The sequence below is a fragment of the Polyodon spathula genome, chromosome 7, assembly GCF_017654505.1.
Source record: "Polyodon spathula isolate WHYD16114869_AA chromosome 7, ASM1765450v1, whole genome shotgun sequence".
Lineage (NCBI taxonomy): Eukaryota > Metazoa > Chordata > Actinopteri > Acipenseriformes > Polyodontidae > Polyodon > Polyodon spathula.
The window spans coordinates 42,360,747-42,379,917 of record NC_054540.1 but is presented as its reverse complement, the minus strand read 5'-3'; the positions used below and the strand labels follow the sequence as shown (position 1 = coordinate 42,379,917).

The window sequence follows — 19,171 nt, the reverse complement described above, 5'->3', positions numbered from 1 at the left end:
CAGGGGATAAAGACACTATGCTGATCTTAAAATAAAGACCAATTTTTTTGCTAAATGCAGTTTGTTGTGTTGTTTTTTGTAAAGTAGTCAACATCACCAAAGAATGAACTTACCTTGTACAGAGTGCTCAAAGGCAGCAAGTGATTCAGAGGGCTCAGCTCGGGAGTATTTCACTAACAGCTTTCCAGTTCCATGGAAGTGATTACAATGTCAGCAAAGCATTTATACAATCATGTCATCACACACCCTGCTGGTTGACTCTAGGAAGTCATTTTTCAGCCATGGTATTTATTGCCGAAAAACTTTAAAAGGAACTGGCCCTAGGATTAAATTGAAATGATATTGCCACTATCCTTTACAGAGGCTTTTAAACAAACTTCTGCAATAAAGATACCATTATTTAGTGTTGGCATTTGATCAGATTTTTTTTTTTTTTTTTTTTATTCGGTACTTTTAAAAAAAGCATATAAGTGCCATTATTTAAATAGGTGGGTCAGAGAAGAGACTCTATACTGTGAATGTGGTTGTTGTCCGGGTTTATCAATAGGTAAACCACATCTAATATCATGTACAATGCACAGTTTAAACATGCAAAGAGTAGGTAGAAATGGGTTCTTGTGTTTTCCATATGATAAAAGTGTGGTACAACCATCTGACATTTTTAAAAGTTTTATCACTTGGCTTGCGTTAGTTTTTATCAGATGGAAATGGCCTGAATTCAAAATACATTCCGTAAGATAGTGAAAGATGGAAGCTGTGTTTGACTGGATCCTCAAAGCTCCATTAGTAGGGAGCTGGGGGTATTTGGGACAATCAGGGACTGATTTACAAAAACGTAAAGCTAAAAAAAAAGCACACAAAAAAGATTAAAAGGTGAGATAGTCTGTTCATTTTTAGTGATGTATGAACTAAAAGGAAAAGCTGCCAAAACACCCACTGCTACCAATCAAAGCGAAGCAAAGAAAATAATCTAATAAAAGCCTCTAGAAGCAATTCATTTTTCAAATAAAATAAATGTTCAAAAGAGATTCACTTTTTGAGGTTGGTGCCAAGATTGTGTCTGGAAAAGGGCACAACAAAATAAACAAGATGACGGCAGGAGGACATTTTATAAACAAACCAGAAACAGAGCAATACTAGGAAAGCAAAACCAGCAGGGACTGTTTCTCCTTATCGCGCTACAGAAGACACTGCTTGCCAGGCAACCAGTGAGCTCAGGCGGACACCTGTAGGGCTGGCCTTTGTCCTCCAGAGGCTGGTAGCTTACTGTCATCCACTTTGGAGTTCCTGGGTGTGACAGAGTAAGCTGGCTTGGTCGTGGGATCGGAGGACGTCCACTAAACCCAAAACGGGTGATTCATTGTGGTTTGGGGGAGGAGTTCAGTCTGGTGCCCGTAGTGAATGAAGATCATACAAAGCAGCTACATGCGAGTAATTCTTTGTCTATTATTTACTGTATGTTCTACATGACTTGTATAAATTTCCAGCACTAAAACCGCATACCAAGAAACATGATTCAGGGTGAGGTAAGGGGATGAGTAACAAAGCCAAACAGGCATACTGGAAAAGAACATTTTATTTTTCTTATCCATGGAACCTTTTAAGAAACATCCTGAACTTTATACAGAGGGTATGTACACAGTGTCAGGATTGGTCAAATGTGTTACTGGCATGCAATTTTCATACAAAACAAAACTATATACACAGACACCAGAAGGCTTCTGTTGTTTAAAAGGGACATTTACATTTGGAAGCTCAAATAACAGCATAACTCTCAAACAAAGCAAAGATTACATTATTTTACAAGGTTGTGCTAGAAAATGTGGGGCAATTTTACAGAACACAAAATGTTTATGTGAATTACAAAAGGCAACCTATCAGTTCTATACACATACACAAGCACCTCCCCATTCTGTTCAGTTTGGTTCAGAAACTCCTCCGCATGACAAAGATGACAAAGATGTAAAGCCAGAACGTTAATAGAAATAATGAAAGTTAAATGTGTTGACTTTGTACTGTCATCAGCACAGAAGAAAATGCCCTTTAGATAAACTTCAGCAAACCAAAATATTTTCAGAAGAAAATGGGGCTAAAGGCTCCAGTGGGAATGTCTAACCCTTGGTAAACACTGTTACAAGGATCTATATAAATACATTATGTCATGACAATGTAACATTACAACAAAAACATGAAGACATATTTGATCCACGCCCCAATATTTACATCATGAAACCTAAAATGGAAAAACACACAATTACAATATTAAACACAAAGTAGTTTGAACTGTAGTTAAATAAATGCAGTTATTTAAAAATACCATAGAAGATTCCCATCTGTGTACAGATATTTGTTTTTCTATGGCAGTACAGTATAGTACAGTTTACATTTTTTAATATAAGTTGTATCTTTTTAGGATGCTTTAAGGAACTGTAGACAAATATTCGAGCAGCAGACACTTAAATGTGCAATAAGCTGAATAGGCATACGAGAAACACACACATGCTCATTCTTAGAAACGTCATTGCGCAATTAAATATATAAACATGATTTAAAATGTTTATCAACAAAAGTCGCTTACATTTTAAGTTTTAAAACTAAATAATAATTGTAATCTGGAACTTGAAATTCACTTGAATGCTACATGTTTCTTGTGGAAGAAATTCAAACTTTCGTAGACTAATGTATTGGCACCCTGCACTTAATACAAGACAATTCAAATACAAGCATTTAGTGAACATTAGCCACTGATTATTATGACAGAAGACCAAAATACACAATGTCTGGTAGTTTAAAAAACAATCTTTATAAAAAACAAAAGCACTCAAGCAATTTCAAATATGTTTATGACAAAGGTATTGGCACCTTTACATTAAGTCTGTAAAAACGTAATAGAACTAATTAAAAAATACACTCATTGATTGAAAACCATTACACAGTAAACAAATCTGCTTTATAAAGTTACTACCTGGAAAAAGAGCTCACTACTTCCAACATCTGTTAAAGAACATTTTGGCAACACAGCAGATGATGGTCAAGAAAAAGGAGTTGGATTCACTTTTGAGAAAACCACTCGTACCAAGACTACAACAAAGGAAATGGCTTCAGAACAGTATCAAAAGAAATATGGACCATCAAAATCCACAATCAGAGCAATAATCAAGAATACCCATGGAACAAATCCACCTGAACCTCAACGTCCAAAGAAAATGACTGGTATAGCAGGTAGGAGAATAATCACAGCAGCTAAAAACATCCAAGGTTAACAGCCAAGGACTGATTTAGAAGCATCAGGCAAAACAGTGCATGAAAGGACTGTACAAAGGCACCTGAACACAGACGAGCTGTAGACGTACACCTTGCTGCAAACCACTTAAATAACATTCACAAAATTCTCTGTTCCAATGAGTCTAAAATAAACATGGAGGAGGTGTGATCAAAATACACAGTGCTTTGTTAAAAAATTCAGGAACTGCAGACATTCACGTGACTGAAGATCGAATGAATGCAGCCATGTATCAAAACATTCTAGAGTACAATGATTCCATCTGCTCGTAGGCCGATTGGCAGACAGTGTATCTTCCAACAGGACAACAACCCAAAGCACACGGCTAAGTAAACTCTGGAATTTAAGAAAAGAAAAACATTTCTGGAATGACTTTCACAATCATCAGATCCCAATCCAATAGAAATGCTTTGGATTGATCTGAACAAAGATGTCCAATACAATCTCTCTGAGCTGAAGGAAATATGCAAGACAGAATGGGCCCAGATTTCACCAATAAGTTGTAACATACTGAAATAAGCTTGTTTGATTTTTTATAGTATAATTTGTTAGATTACTAGAAATGATGTATTTTATTGAAAAGCGTTTATAGTTTGCCAAATGCTTATCCTTAATCTGTTACCTTGAATTATGGTACAATACGCGTAGGGTGCCAGTACTTTTGTCTGCAACTCTAAATGTCTTTCGTTGAAAATATTATTGAGAATGACACAATAACAAAACTATAAATGTATCAAATGTATTTATGGTATGTGTGAGTGTGAAAGTGATCACAATTCTCAACGTAAACATAAGCAAAGAGCTCCTTGTATTCCATGTTTGTTATTTATACTGTCATTTCTCATTCAAATGAACTCTGATTTGACAAATTTCCTGATAGTAAGAATTTTCTAGAGTCCCGGCCAAATTTAGCAGTCTCTTATTGTAAATTACTTCTTATAATACGAATTCACTTAACACAGATTTCCTGTTAGTGCAAATTATTTTGGAGCCCTCCCAGAAAAGAAAAATGTGAATACAACTAAACGCCCTAGTTTGAACAGTTGAGTGGAAAGGATATTTGGAAATGTATTTAGGTACTGTATTTTAGTTCTGTTTAGGGATTAGAGATCCCATGATGCATTTCAAGTTGCCATAATTGCCAAACATGCACTATCCTTGCAGACAAAAGTGGAGGTGTTGAAAGCACTGGATAATGCACCACCTTACAAGAAAAAGAAAAATGTTGCTGCAGATTACAAAATACTCCCACAAACACTGGGATTCAAGAACAGTACAGGCTTATGAACAGAAAAACCTGTGGATGCATGTCATCAGCGATTCCGATTTGCTCAATACCCTGATGTTAAGGAAGCCTTGCTTTTGTGGTTTGAAAATGCCTGTGATCAGAATGCGAAAAGTTCAGTTACAGCCATATTTTTTATAAAATGCACAGTACTTTTAAATGTACATTTCTGATACTAAAATGTGATTCCAGTGTAAATGTAACTTCTGCCAGCATATATTTGGCTTTAGACACTTTATAAGACTATTTTCTTTGCTGGTCCCTTGAAATTCATACTAACAGGAATTGACTATATTAAAATCAACACTGAAATGCTTGGTGTAGAATGCTAAAGACAGCTTTGTGACAGTATATTTATGATGGTTCACCATGCCCAGACTTATCGGAAGGTATCTAATCAGATGAAACCTGACCTGTACCATTTGGATTATCTATGAATTAGTGTCAAGTGCTCGCACAAAAGGGTCCAGGTGTGTGGTAGTACATGAACATGGACTTCAAAATATCCTCAGATAGTATTTCAGAACATGACACAGTAAGAATTTTAACTAAAATACATTTCCAAGTTTCACAGGACTTCATTGAGGACCCAATAAAGCATATGGAAGTGACACTGAAAAGACAGGTCAAACACATAACAGCTAGTATCATAAGCAGGTGAAACACTGCAGTGAGTTCTCTACATCATATCCACTGATTTGCGTTCTATACATCCTATCCACTGCAATGCATTTCTATACACCCCCTTATACAGCTAATACAAAACAATATAAGGTCAGCTTAACAGTTTTTCAAAGTGATGAAGTAAAACACAAAACAAATAAGGACCCAATAGCCCACAAGATGTACTGATTACTTATTAGGGTTATATAAAATCGATTACCATGGTATTATTAACACATTTGCTAAATCGCATATGAATCTTTTCAGTATAATAAATAATCCAGACAGGAAATGAGAGGAAGGACTACTAAATGAGAGAGAGTGAAAATAAAGATTTGTAATGGAATCAGTGACTCAGTGCAGTTTCAGGGCTGTATTTTTAAGACCTCTAGTTTTTGAGCACCTTGTAAAAGGCTCATCTACCTTAAATGCAGGTAAAGGTTTATATTTTAGCAGAAAATCCTTCATTTCACTTTTGGAAATTGAAAAAAGCAGTAATATTTACAAACTTTCTGTTCAAACAGCTTATTTTACCAGATACAATATTCATTTGTGCAACTAAAGGTTATATAGGGCTCTGGCAGCAGAAGCTAGGACACGTTAACTCAGTTACCAATGCCAATCATTCTTTACAATGAATCTACAATGAACAGGGCATCCGCAGATCTGATGCTCCGTTCTTAAAAGAAAACTTTGAGTTTTCAAATTACATTAAATAAATACAAATACTTCAATGTACATTTTTTTTTATCCAAAACTGTATGCAACATGATAAAGGAAAAAAAAACAAACAAAAAAAAACAACTTCTCTATTTTCAAAAGTACAGCTTGGAAACAACCATCATGTGGTGGACAATTTGGCAAAAATAAATAACTAAGGAAATGCTAAAATACCAACTTCACAAGCACTTGAAGTGTAAACACAAAAAGCGTCTGGATTGGCAGTCCTCACTGAATGAATGCATACCTTTCATTACAGGCTGGCACGTCTCACCATTCGTTGGTGAAAGCTGAAGGAAAAATATAACCCACGTATCTGAAATAATATTCTGGACAGCGGGCATCTAGTGAGCCTGACTCTCCTGCTAACACTACCGAGAGATTCATATTTAGGAGCTGATTTGGTCAGGATAGATCACCCCTGGATGGCACTGCTTATTCTGGGAGGGTAATGACTTGTTTACTGTTGACAGGTGGAGAATGCTGTAAGCTGTGCTTTATCTAAGCAGGATATTAGCTAATCAAATTAAATCTGGTAACTGACCATTGCTTGAACAGTTGAAGACTTTGTTGAAACATTTTTCCGCGATTCTTTTTTTTTTTTTTTTAATGTACTCATTACCATTGAGTTTTTGTAATTATCAGAACCATGGGATAGTTTATCCATAAATTTAAAATTGCATTTGGAACACACATACAATAATAAGCAAAATAAAGTGACAGAAAGTGTGTTATGTTCCTTTTCAGGCATCAAATCTGGGATTGTATTTGCATCATATTTTCAGATATTGGCAAAGACAGTGTTTTGTACACAAATAGTAATTAACACAAGACTGAAAGTAATATTTAACAGAGCTGCACTACACAGCAGACAGTTGTGTCGGTCGTGATGCGGGCAGTTCTAGAAGAGCTTGGACCGTTATGCCAACTTTTACCATTCCTCGTTCTTCTAAAATATGGTGAGGCAAACACAGTTTTTCCTGGAAGAAGTAAGAGATTGAATTAGTGGAATAACTCATTTCTCTACAAGTGGTCACGTTTCTGGTGATTCACCAGCTTTTACTTTTATCAGCAGTTCTAGCTGACTGTTGAAAGGCTCCAGGAGTTACTGTCTATTTGCTGAGAATGAAACAGAAGCACAGAAATATTCCATATAGAGCGTGATGCATTACCTGTGGAACACCCAGCTTCTTACATGCATCCAAGAAGTTTTCAACATTTCTTCGGCATTTCGCCATACTTAATTTAGGCTGAAAAAATAAAAAACACAAAAGTGAGACATTATTTTAGTTTGGTATACTAATTAAGAATTCAATTAAATATTTGAAAATGACTTTCAGATGCACTAGGTACAGTAAATCCTCTATTGCCCAACTACTGGAACCAGGCAGGGGTGTTCCCTAGACCAATTATAACAGAAAATCTAATTATTTCTGTCAAGACCTCCAGAAATATATTACAACACAACATCTGAGACCTGCACAAACGACAGGTCACCAGGAGGTAGTTCGGTTAAAGTAAATTCATCAAATCAGAGTACTGTAAATGTTTGTAATCTGTAAACCAGCCTACTGAACTGACCATGGGAGAGACATGGGTCAACTACAGTACAATGTTTGTCTAACCCCTGAAACTTTAGCATCAGGTCCTTACCACTGCTGGGGAGGGCACATGAATGCTGCCCACGGAACGAGGGCGAATGTGATTAGCTAAATGACAAAGGACGACGCCATCCATCAAAGCAACACCGACATCATCTGGTAGCATGACTTTCAGCCTGGACTCAAGGTTCTGTAGAAACAAATACATGTACTGAGGAGATGTGCACAGAAGCACAGACACACATGCGCGGAGGAGATGTGTGCAGGAACATAGACATGCAATGAGGAGATGTGTGCAGGAGTACAGACACATATGCACTGATGAGATGTGCACAGCCTCACAGGCTGATCAAGTTTAAGAAATGTTTTTGAGCTACTGAGCCTTGAGATACCTTTTAATTTCTTTAAAAAAACAAAACAAAAAAACAAAAACACAAAAAGTAAAACGTACATGGCGAAGCTGGCGGATCTGCTCCATTTCTTCTCTTAGATGTTCCATTTTCCTCCGCATGGTGAACCCGGGATCTGCAGAGTTACTGTCATGTCGGCTTGGTCGGGCAAATGCTGGAACATAAAAACAAATGAAAAGGCTCAATATGTACTGTGTGACTCACAATCAGGAACAAATGTTCCAAATTTGAAAATGAAGAAAACTAAAATTGACATGTGAAAAGGCAATGAATCTCAAAGACAGTAAACTGCACAATCAAAAAAGACCCATTAATATAACATTTGTTGGGTCACAATGCGCACCACTGCATCGTCAAGCTTCCCTCCATATGGTTTAAGACTAGTCTTGGGTTACCTAAAAGTACACTGAAAAAAGAAACACCCAACATTTGCTCTACAATAAAGATTCCTGGAACTGGTGACTCAGAGCTACAAAGCAGATGTGCTTAATTAACGTCACTGAATAAAACACTGACATGTTCAGACACTGCCTATGGATTTCTCCAACAATTACAGCCTAAACTGATACAACTACAAAAAACGTAGTGTTTTTTGAGTAACTAAAAACATAATTTAAACTGTTATGCAGGTCTGAATATCTTTTTATATCCCAGACAATCTGCAATGGTGATAAGTGGACAACAATTGGCCCCCCTTTCACTTGGGATGTCTTGCATAGTCAAACCTTTACCTGATTGTTGGGATTGAAAGTCTACTTTGGAATGCCAATACATTTACAGTAGTAAGCATGCGGGCAGGCAAAAACAGAAGACAAATGCTGCAGCCAGCACAATTTTCAATGTTCTGGTGAGAACACACATGCACACCTCCAATATATACAACACAGGACATAGGAAATCCTCATTACTAATCACAGGGTTATCTACCTTCACTTGATCAATGTTTGGATCAATTACCATGACAAATGAAAATGAAGAATGAATTTGTTGCAGTTCTTCTTTTTTTTTTTTTTTCTGTTCACTGAAAGCAATTCTGAGGTGTGTTTTTCATTTCTCTTGTTTTTCCCTTATCAGGGAGACCTGTTTCTTGCAAGGCAACCATAATTATAAGACTGTCTATCTTCACATTTAAAAAAGGAGAAGTCAAAGAAGTCCCTTGAACATAGGCCTGGATCGCAAGCAGAATCTCCAATCGAAATGTAGGAATGTGTCATCACTCAGTAGGTTGGGGGGGGGGGGGGGGGGGCAAAAGTATTCAGAACGAATCACTTACAGACAGTAAGTCAGGAAGGAGGAACATTGCCCAGTTGCACCAGGAAATTATTTTTTAATTGGAAAGGGGTTGTCAAGGTGAATAGATGAACCATTAACACTTTTTTTCAGTGGTTTCCGGTGTTTATTGGCTACACACCAATTTAATTATTTATTTATTTAAAATAAATCAGGGGTGTTTTACCAGTTAAAACCAAAAACCTATCTATATTTTCCCTGAAGGCTGTTCCATAGAAAGTAATGAACATGCAGTTTAGAGCCCTTCGGCCTATATTCCACTTTACGACTATCATATTTCAACTTATAGACATATCATTAAACAATAGCAAGCTTCTTTTAAAAGACACTCTCTGAGTTTTAACTGCTACTACAGTATAATATACTAGTCAATGAGCTGTCGTAGATTTTTACCTACTCATCTAATAACAAAGCAGGGCTCCAGACCAACTTGTTGCTTTAGGAGCCAATGGCTCCCAGGCCAAAAAGTGTTGGGACCAAATCCAATCGTTGGGCGCCACTCTAACAGCAAGTTGGTCGCTTCCATATTTTTGAATTGCATCTTATTTGCTACTGATTTTACTGTACTTTATAACAACTGCTCTTATCAGTAATGTGACATTCTGTAATGTTATACTTTGTATTGTGATATTTTGTAACAATTGCAAGTTGCCTGCTAATGAAGATATAAATAAATAAATAAATAAATAAATAGTAATAACAACATTCAACTGCTTAAAATACAAGCAAAACACTAAATGATACAAAAACAGAAATGTAATGTTTGTTCTCACTGGTTTGGTCCCTGACACTGACTTCCTCTGCCTCGCCTGTCCTCCATGTGATCTGCTGTTCTGCACCGCCCCTGTCCTCGCATTCTGATGCTGGAACCGTTCTTCCTCATGTTGTCATTTGACATCTTTGGATCTTTTAAAGTGAACTTCAAATGGCATGCATTTCTGCATTTTGGCAACGTGCACCTTAGCCCTCTGAACCGGTATTTGGCCTTAACTCAAGCATGTGAACTATATAAAACTATCAAATCTACCTTACTATATACAACTATCTTTTTTTTTCTTATTGTTCACAATCTGAGTCGGTGTCAAGTGTCTACATCACTTGGTGAGGACGTATAATTTGGTCTTCATTTCCTTTTACCCAAGGAAAGCCAGCGCTTAAACACAAGGCTCTGGATCAAACTTTAAGAGAAGGGCCCTCTGCACTGATTCTTACAAGCTCTTCAGCAACAGCCACATTAAGAGATACCTGATACCGCTGTGTTATCTATTTTTACCCGGGGTGGTGATGCAGACTTTACTATTAGCCAAGAGCTTTTGGATGTTGCAGCTATGCACCTCACTACCACAGCAAACGATATATTTCAACAGCTTGAGAAGTGTGCACGGAAAATGAAATTACAGTGGGAGAAATTAGCTGGATTGACAACAGACTGAGCGCCTCCCATGTGTGAAGGCTAAGTTTGATTCTGTCTCGCTGAGCAGTTTTACCCGTTCCTTCCAGCCACATTCCCACAGCTCTGCATTCAGGCTCCACGCGTCATGTCAATGTTTGGCAGTACGTACTTCTGCGAACAGCTATTTTCACTGATGAAGATTAATAAATCTGCTCTTGCCTGAATGACAAGCATCTAAACTCTGTGCTAAAGACTGTTTCAGTACAAAACATGAATCCCAATATTGACACGCTTGTCTCACGAAAAAGGTGCCAGATTTCTTCAGTAAATGAGAATGTACAGGGCAGCAACTAGGTAAGATAGATAACGTGTGTTTTAAATTAACAAGTCATATATAAAATACATGTGTATGTATTAGAAACTGTGAATATATACATGTTTCTATGTCACCAATTAAAATGCATGTGTATATGTAAAAAGTGTTCATTTTTTGGCCCGTGAATCAAATGTTAAATTAAGATATGGCCCTTTGTAAAATTTAGACCCCTGCACTATGCTGTCCAATCTCACTTTTGAAGACAGCATCCATATTGGCACCAGCACAATCAGCTCCAAAACCCTAACCCCACCCCGTAGAGCCCATATTGGCACCACCATCAGCTCCAAAAGCACCTAGTGTGTCTCGCCACCAATCTGAACATTCATTGTCAACATTTCCAAGTAAATTCTTGGTTGTGTTTAAGATGCCTTGTCCATGACCGTGAACTAGTTCAGCTAACCCTGTCAGACGATTCACTACCACACCTGCAGAAACACACCTACAGTACACCATACATTACCTCTCCCAGCTACAACAGCTTTTCAACAGTCAGACAGAATGGAAATGTAATTTGCAATGTGAACCCCTTTCTGTAAATCACCTCTTATTTCATTAGCAAGGACTGCAATGAACGCAGCACATGCTGTATCACTGTTACACATATTTAGATACTTCCAAACCATTCTTCCTCATTAGCACAATCTGAGAGTAAAGTTTAGTGAATGCAGTTCTTCTACAGCAATCATACAAGCTACATTGAATTTACTTTTTAATTCCCTGTAAGTTTATGCGTTATTCGGGGGACGCCGTAGAGAGGGTTCTCACTGCGTTTCTTCCCTGGTTTACCTCGTTTCTCTATGCCGTCCACTCTAGCTTTCCTCAGCCATGCTCTGCCTGGGGGAAGTGTTCAGCCAGCTCAATCACATCTGGGTGGGGGGCAGGGCAGCGTCAGGATTTCCATTTGCCAGCTCCACCTGTCAGTCTCCCCCTTTTTCCTATATTAACCTAGCAATACTTCCTCTCGTTGTCTTGTGTTTCTTTTTTGCTTTATAGCAAACGCTCAGACTCCGTCATTCATGCTTCAGCTTAACATCTTCAATAATGTTTAAAACCTCACTCCTTACACTGCAGACCATTTCTCTGCACAGCGCTAATTTTACTACCTGCTCAGGTGATTCTTTTCATCATTCAGCTTCTCTATTCGACTGCAGGTGCTCCAACGTTATTCTGCTCCATCCAGTCTCCAGCTCAGCTACAGCGTCATTCAAAGCGCAGTTACATTACTCAACTTGGTCTGCGTTTCCATCAGAAAGACTTGCTCCAACGACACTGCAGTATTGCAATTCTTTTCCACCGGCGCCTCACAGACCATGGTTTCGAGTGACTACTGAGAGTGTTAAGTTGCCATGGTGACCAGGCAGCTTTAACAGGCACTACGAGACTGTGCCTCACTACTGCAATCTTCTGGCTCCTGCTGCTGTGCTTTTGCAATGTGAGAGTGAGTTCAACTCGCCGAATTGTGATACCTAAATACTGCAGGCTCCTCTTTTAGACCTACGTTAAATAATTTATATACATCACGTAACTGTTCTAAAGCAAATGTTTTATACATAGAAGAGGATTTTAATTGCAACAACCAAAATATATGCTACCCTACTTCACTGAAGCCAATAGTTTCAATTCCAATCGCAACCTCTAGACGGCAGCATAACACCACATGCTCTACATAATTTAAGCTGGTTTGCTATCACTGCGAATCCCGCACACTCCAAACTTTCTATCAATTCCTGCAGTTCGTTGTCACTCCGAGGGATTCCCAGTCTACTCCTGCCTAAAACTTTTTTGCTACATATATTAACTTGTATTCTTCAAACCCAAACCCTCCCCTTGAGGACCTGGTCATGAAGCCAAGGTTATTGGCTTTCTGAGATAAGAATCCACTGTCACATTCATTTCCAGCTTCCCTGCATCAAGCCATTCCTGCAAAATTCTTGTTCCCAGATTTGCCCCCGACTTCACCAAGTTACCATTTCATTCAATATGAACTGCCAGTAGGATATGGAAACCATGTCGTACGATTACACCGTGTAACTTTTTTTTTTTTTTTTTTTTTTTTTTGTTCCTGGGTAGTAAGTGTTATTTCCTAATTGCTTATGCCTCAAAAGTATAGAAAATGGCTATTATTCCCCACAAACTTTGCTTTTGTGACCAGGACAGTGATATTTTGAAATTTACCTATTTTCCAGAACATTCCAGATAGATTCAGTGCTGAGTAAACTTGGAGTAACTTCTAGAACTTTCCAGTAATATAAATAGTAGTATAAATACATTTTTCTGAGATGGCATCAAGAGGCTGCAATGGTGGCATTCCTGATGGGTCTCCAAGGTGGTTTTACCAAGTTTCCCTGCTATCTTTGCCTTTGGGACAGCAGGGACACCAAGGCGCACTATCACAGGCGGGACTGGCCACAGCGGACCGAGTTCTTTGTGGGGAGGAACAACGTCAAGTGGGAGCCACTGGTGGACCCCCGGAAGGTGCTGATGCCACCACTGCACATCAAATTGGGCCTTATGAAACAATCTGTCAGAGCTCTAGATAAGGAGTCGGCAGCCTTCAAGTGCCTTCAAGACTTCTTCCCTAAGCTGTCTGAGGCAAAGGTCAAAGCCGGTGTCTTCATCGGACCACAGATAAAGATGATCCTGGAGTGCAACGAATTCCCCAAGAAGCTCACTAGTAAGGAGAAAGCGGCTTGGAACAGCTTTGTCGCAGTGGTTCGGGGCTTCCTGGGCAATCACAAGGCTGAAAACTATGTGGAGCTGGTTGAGACTGGGTGAAGAACTACGGCACAATGGGCTGTAGGATGTCCCTCAAAGTCCATATCCTTGATGCTCATCTTGATAAATTCAAGGAGAACATGGGAGCGTACTCAGAGGAGCAAGGCGAGCACTTCCACCAGGATATACTGGACTTTGAACGCCGCTACCAAGGACAGCATAACGAGAACATGACGGAAGACTACATTTGGGGGCTGATTCATGAAAGTGATTTACAGTATAATCGTAAATCTCGAAAAACTACTCACTTCTAAATCTTTTGTAATCATTTTTGTATTACTTTAGTATAAATACATGTTAATTTGGATTCATATGTTGTTTTTTTCTGACTTTATGTGAATGAAAAGACAAAATTCGCCAGTTTTCTCATTGGAAATAGTGATATTTTGAAATATCACTGTCCTGGTCACAAAAGCAAAGTTTGTGGGGAATAATAGCCATTTTCTATACTTTTGAGGCATAAGCAATTAGGAAATAACACTTACTACCCAGGAACAAAAAAAAAAAGAGTTTGTTACACGGTGTTATTAGGGTCGAAGGCCCAAAATTTTAAACTGCTGCTGCTTTGAAACTGTGTGACTGATCAGGTTCTAACTTTGCATGTAACAAGCTGGATAAATTGGCTGTCAGATGCTGAAAAAAAATTGCTGCTGCGTCCCTGCAATTGGCGCTGTGAAATATTTTTCGATAAAACCTTTCGAAATCATCTTCTTGGAAACCGATGAAGCGATTGATCTGAGACTTGGAAAATCATTGTGTCTGTGTCGGTAAAATTTACATTTTCAAAAATGGCATTTGTGTGTTAAACAAGATGGCTGCCCGACGCATTTTTGAAAAAAAAAAAAAATTCAAAATCTTCTTCTGTGGAACTGTTGAAGTTGCGGATTTTAAACTTTGCACATTGAGAACTAAACGCTCTTAGACGGGTACTGATACTGGGGCTTGGGAGCTGTAAAACTGCCGGGCAGTTCTAGTTATTAGGCTTCCCAGCCAAAGGCTGGGAAGCCTATTGTTATTGCTGTGTTCATTATTATTATTATTTTTCGGCCAAAAGTTCCCGAATGGAAAAAGTTCACAGTTTGGCCACTAGGTTACATTTCGTGAAAATATTGGACAATTTTCAAAACTCTTGTCAACAAAAATGACTTAAGATGGAGATCTGACAATTTCAGCATATAGCGCACGAATGGCGTATAAAAAGAAAACGTTGAAACAAAATCAATTGAACAGTTGGTTTGCTCGCCGCATTGGATTCACGCAAAATATTCAAAGATCTTCTTGTCTGAAACCGCAATGCTGATCGGCACCAAAACTGTCATGTTTGCTCAGGACAAGGTGCTTTCTAAATTTTGTAAAATCCCTGCTTTTTCGTTAAAAAACATGGATGCAGCGAGCAAAATAACAATTTCACGAGTGCTATATTTAAATACATTAAAGTATAAATCCATACTACAATACACTAGAGACATGAAACTGAGTAAAATAGTAGAGGGTAATGTGACATACTGTCGATTTCAAAATGGCGTGTTTTGGTCACATGGTTTGGCAGCCATACTGATCATTGAAAAATGATTTTTATGACCCATAAGAAAAGTGTTGCACATATGCTCTTCAATGTTGGTACAGTTGTACGGCCTATAATAAAGTAATAACCGCTAAAATCGAAAGCAGATTGGTCACATAGTTTGGCAGCCATATTGGAATTAACATTTAAGTTAAAGTTATAATGGAAGATGTATAGGAAGTCATGTGTGCTTTATGAAAAAAAAAATCACATCACCCGCGACATTTGACCTCTTTAAAAGGTCAAACTAAAACCTGGCTCCTTGCGCCTCAGGGATTACAAATAGTCATAGATCATATGGAAGACATATAGGAAGTCATATGTGCTCTATAAAAAAAAAAAAAATATGTCATTACCCATGACCTTTGACCTCTGCCAAGGGTCAAAAATGAACATTTCTGGTAAAAATAAACTAAGGAGCGCAGATACAGCAATCATTTATAGTGAACACGTATAGGAAGTCATTTGTGCGCTTTAAAATTTCAACACCCATAACCTTTGACTTCTGCTAAGGTTGAAAACCCACAAATTGGCCTATAGCTCCTCAGCTCTATCTAACACAGATCAGTGCACTTAAACTTCAGCGTAAGATTATTCTCTGTATACAATACAACTTAAGTAGCCCATTAACTAATTATAGGAAACGTAACAAGCTGTATCAGCGATTATTTCTGATGATTGAACCATAGTCTCTATGGAAGCCTTTATAGTTGCTAGCTACTCTAGTTATTATATAAATATTATGTTCATGTGCAGACAGACGAAAGCTGTCCGACATGACTATATATTATTTGACATGACGGCGAAAAGCTGTGCATTTGTGTTTTGTTTACTTACTTAAAAAACCTCAGTACTTGTTTTCTACGTTAACCACTCCCTAATCCATGTGCATGCATTTCCTTGAATCCCGACTGCGTTCAGTTTGAGAATTAATCTTTTATGCAGGACTTTGTCAAAAGCTTTCTGTAAATCTAAATAAACCATGTTATATGCTTTGCAATTATCCATTGTCAATGTTGCATCCTCACGATGTACACAATCTCCCTTTCCTAAAACCAAAACCATGCTGACTGTCTCCCAGGATACTGTTACCATATAGGTGGATCTTATTATAGTTTCCATAAGTTTACACATAATAGAAGTCAGGCTTATTGTTATGTAGTTACCTGGTTCAGTTTTGTTTCCCAGTCTGTCAGTACAACCCCTGTGTCAAGAGACTGCTGCATGATCTTGGTTAGCGGTTTGTAAATTACTTCTTTCATTTCTTTGAGTACTATTGGGAGGATCTTATCCGGCCCAGGGGATTTGTTTATTTTAAGAGCTCCTAGTCCCTGCCTCGGTTATGCTAAAGTTATTTAAAACAGGATAGGAACAGGTTGACATGTGGGGCATGTTGTCCATATCCTCCTTCAGCTGTGTTTAGACGGTACTTCATGAACAGCAAAGCTAACATTGCTCTTTCTCTTGTATCGTGTTTTTTTTTTTCTTTGTTACAGTTCTTGCAGTACTGTTCTACACAGCAGACTGCAAGACACCCAGATGAGACCAAACTTTGCAACTGCGAGTACAAGTTCTTTTTGGAATGGCCTTTCTGTTTTTTCATTGGATTCTGTGTTTTTTGGATTAGTATTACATGGAACTTTTCTTTTTGGATTTGTTTTGTTTTTGTGAATGAGACAGAAACATTGTTTGAATATTTGCTGCAACTAAGTATAACTTTGGATTGGCAACCAATTTGTGTGTGTATATGGGAAGACCCATATAGTAATGTATGCATATAGTTTATTTTCTGAACCGTGCAGTGAGTTTAATGGTCAATGTCTATCTTTCAGCTTGCTAACCTGTTGGGTTAGCTATTTTTACATGATTACACTTTACTGTCAATCTCTGGTTAAACTGGTTTACACTATACATAGTGTACCTCTGCTTTGCAAGTGTTTTGATACAGTGTTCTAATGATATACTGATTTGTTTTGTCTATGTTCATATGGTTCCCACATCCTAGTCACATCCTAGAATTAACAGTTTCTGGTTAAGCATACTCCACTGGTCCCCTTTAAACCCTTTATAACGCTACAACTTATTACTTGCTGTATCCTAAATATTTTATGGCTAAAGTGCTTAGTAATAATACTAAGGAAGTTGTTACAATACGGTGTCTCAAGCTAAACTGTAATCCATGTTCTTGCTGCCTTTTCCAGAAGCAGACTAAGTGACTGGCTTGGATTTCCTTTGTACAGAGTTCAGCCTGGTCTTCAGAGCAGATTCACTCATTAAGGGAACTGTGGTGAAAAGACACGTACGTACCTGTTCTGGGCTTGAGACCAAACACTGTCAGTGTTGTGCTGTATTCTGCAGATTTAATGCCATCCTGTAATAAGAGATTTAAAAGTGAGGATACAACACAGCCTCTTCCAAAGAACAGAGGCACTCTGTTTGACAAACAAGGCAAAGCCAATAGAGTTGACTCCCAAACCCGACCCCATCGCTCCCCCAGATCCCAGGCAGCACTGGAAGAACGAGCACGTGGTTTGATTGCTTTCTTTAAAGCAGTGTCAGGTACGCCATGAACCCGGTGTGGTCAGATTGCAGGAGCTAAATGCCTTTATTTTTGTTTCTGCTTAGGCTGATGTGAATGCCATTTTTCAAACTCTGAAACCTGTACATTGCTCTGCAACAGTGAGTCAGTTATGTAATGTATATCATTAATTTGCAGCACCTACTGGGTGCACTCTGTGGAATGTCTCTCAATGCAAGGAGGGCGGAGAGCTGTGCAGACCGGAGTAGCACGGGTTAACCAGTGGGATAAATAATAGAAGTACCTGATTGTGTGGCATGTATGTTTTAGAATGAACTGTTGAGCTAGACTACGTATGGTCTGAAGCATTTGACTACTATAATAAATGTGCTGTGTTCTTGTACCACAATCCGTGTTGGAATCTATACTGCTTTCTGGCCTGGATTAACATCAAACTAGCCAGCGCATCGTTAAAGGTTCCCGCTTCCTGCTGTGCAGCCAGTGTTAGGGAGGCTAGGTATGGAGGCTGAATTAAATGTTGCCAAGTATTAGAATACTGATTTTAAATGTAAACACAGGCAAAATGTAAGAGAGACTTGACATAGCTCTGCAATTATTACTGTGACTCTTGAATCATTAGGTACCTCTGAGCAGGTAATGGATTCAAAATTTATTTATGTATGTATGTATGTATGTTTTCATTTGTTATTATTATTACTACTACTAAAATATTATATTTGTTTAAGTGCAGATAGACAAAAGCCGTCTGACATGACTATTTACTATTTGACATGATGGCGAAAAGCTGTGCGTTTTATGCTTTGTTTACTTATTTAAAAAAACCTTGTGCCCATCTCCCAAGTTAATCCATTGATTAATTGTTGCTAAAAATCGGTGGGAGTGAGTGGGACGAAGGGATGAAGTGCATCTTTAATTTTTTTTATTATTTTTGAAAAAATGATTTAAAAAAAAAACAAAGAAAGAACAACTGGGTGGACCTCCTTGGTGGTCTGCAGGACCAAGGCTGGTGCATTGCTTGCGGGGTATACTGGCACATGGTGGTTGTCTGCCCCTTCCAGGAAGAGGAGGAGGGACCAGCCCAGGAAAGGAAGGTTGAAGAGAAGGGGGAGAGGAAAGTTGCAACAGCAACAGCAGGAGGAGGAGGAGGAGGTGGTCGGGGATGAGCCAGCAGAGGGATAATGCCTGCTACTGCCTCCACCACCTCCTCCAGCAGACACCCCCCGGGGGCGGGGCAGCAGCGGACCCTCAGGAGGCGACGGCAGCAGCGGA

General features: G+C 38.5%; 2 protein-coding genes across 5 annotated transcripts in view; both read right to left on the bottom strand.

Annotated features, from left to right (window-relative positions):
• LOC121318633 (interleukin-13 receptor subunit alpha-2-like) overlaps nucleotides 1–920 on the bottom strand; it is a 113,056-nt gene extending 112,136 nt beyond the window's left edge. The window contains exon 1 of one of the 2 annotated variants that reach the window (XM_041255523.1): nucleotides 114–920. The gene's annotated coding sequence lies outside the window, so the exon portion shown is untranslated. The remainder of the gene's footprint in view (nucleotides 1–113) is intronic. The other variant, XM_041255522.1, reaches the window with a different exon arrangement.
• Nucleotides 921–2,864: 1,944 nt separating this feature from the next.
• The window catches only part of LOC121318632 (leucine-rich repeat and calponin homology domain-containing protein 2-like), a 110,063-nt gene continuing 93,756 nt past the window's right edge, over nucleotides 2,865–19,171 (bottom strand). For all 3 annotated transcript variants that reach the window (XM_041255519.1, XM_041255520.1, XM_041255521.1), the window contains 5 exons: nucleotides 17,671–17,734; nucleotides 8,004–8,116; nucleotides 7,605–7,742; nucleotides 7,124–7,201; nucleotides 2,865–6,931 (listed from right to left, as the gene is read on the bottom strand). In XM_041255519.1, the coding sequence (XP_041111453.1) occupies nucleotides 6,812–6,931; nucleotides 7,124–7,201; nucleotides 7,605–7,742; nucleotides 8,004–8,116; nucleotides 17,671–17,734 (513 nt within the window). In that variant the 3' untranslated portion in view covers nucleotides 2,865–6,811. The remainder of the gene's footprint in view (nucleotides 6,932–7,123; nucleotides 7,202–7,604; nucleotides 7,743–8,003; nucleotides 8,117–17,670; nucleotides 17,735–19,171) is intronic.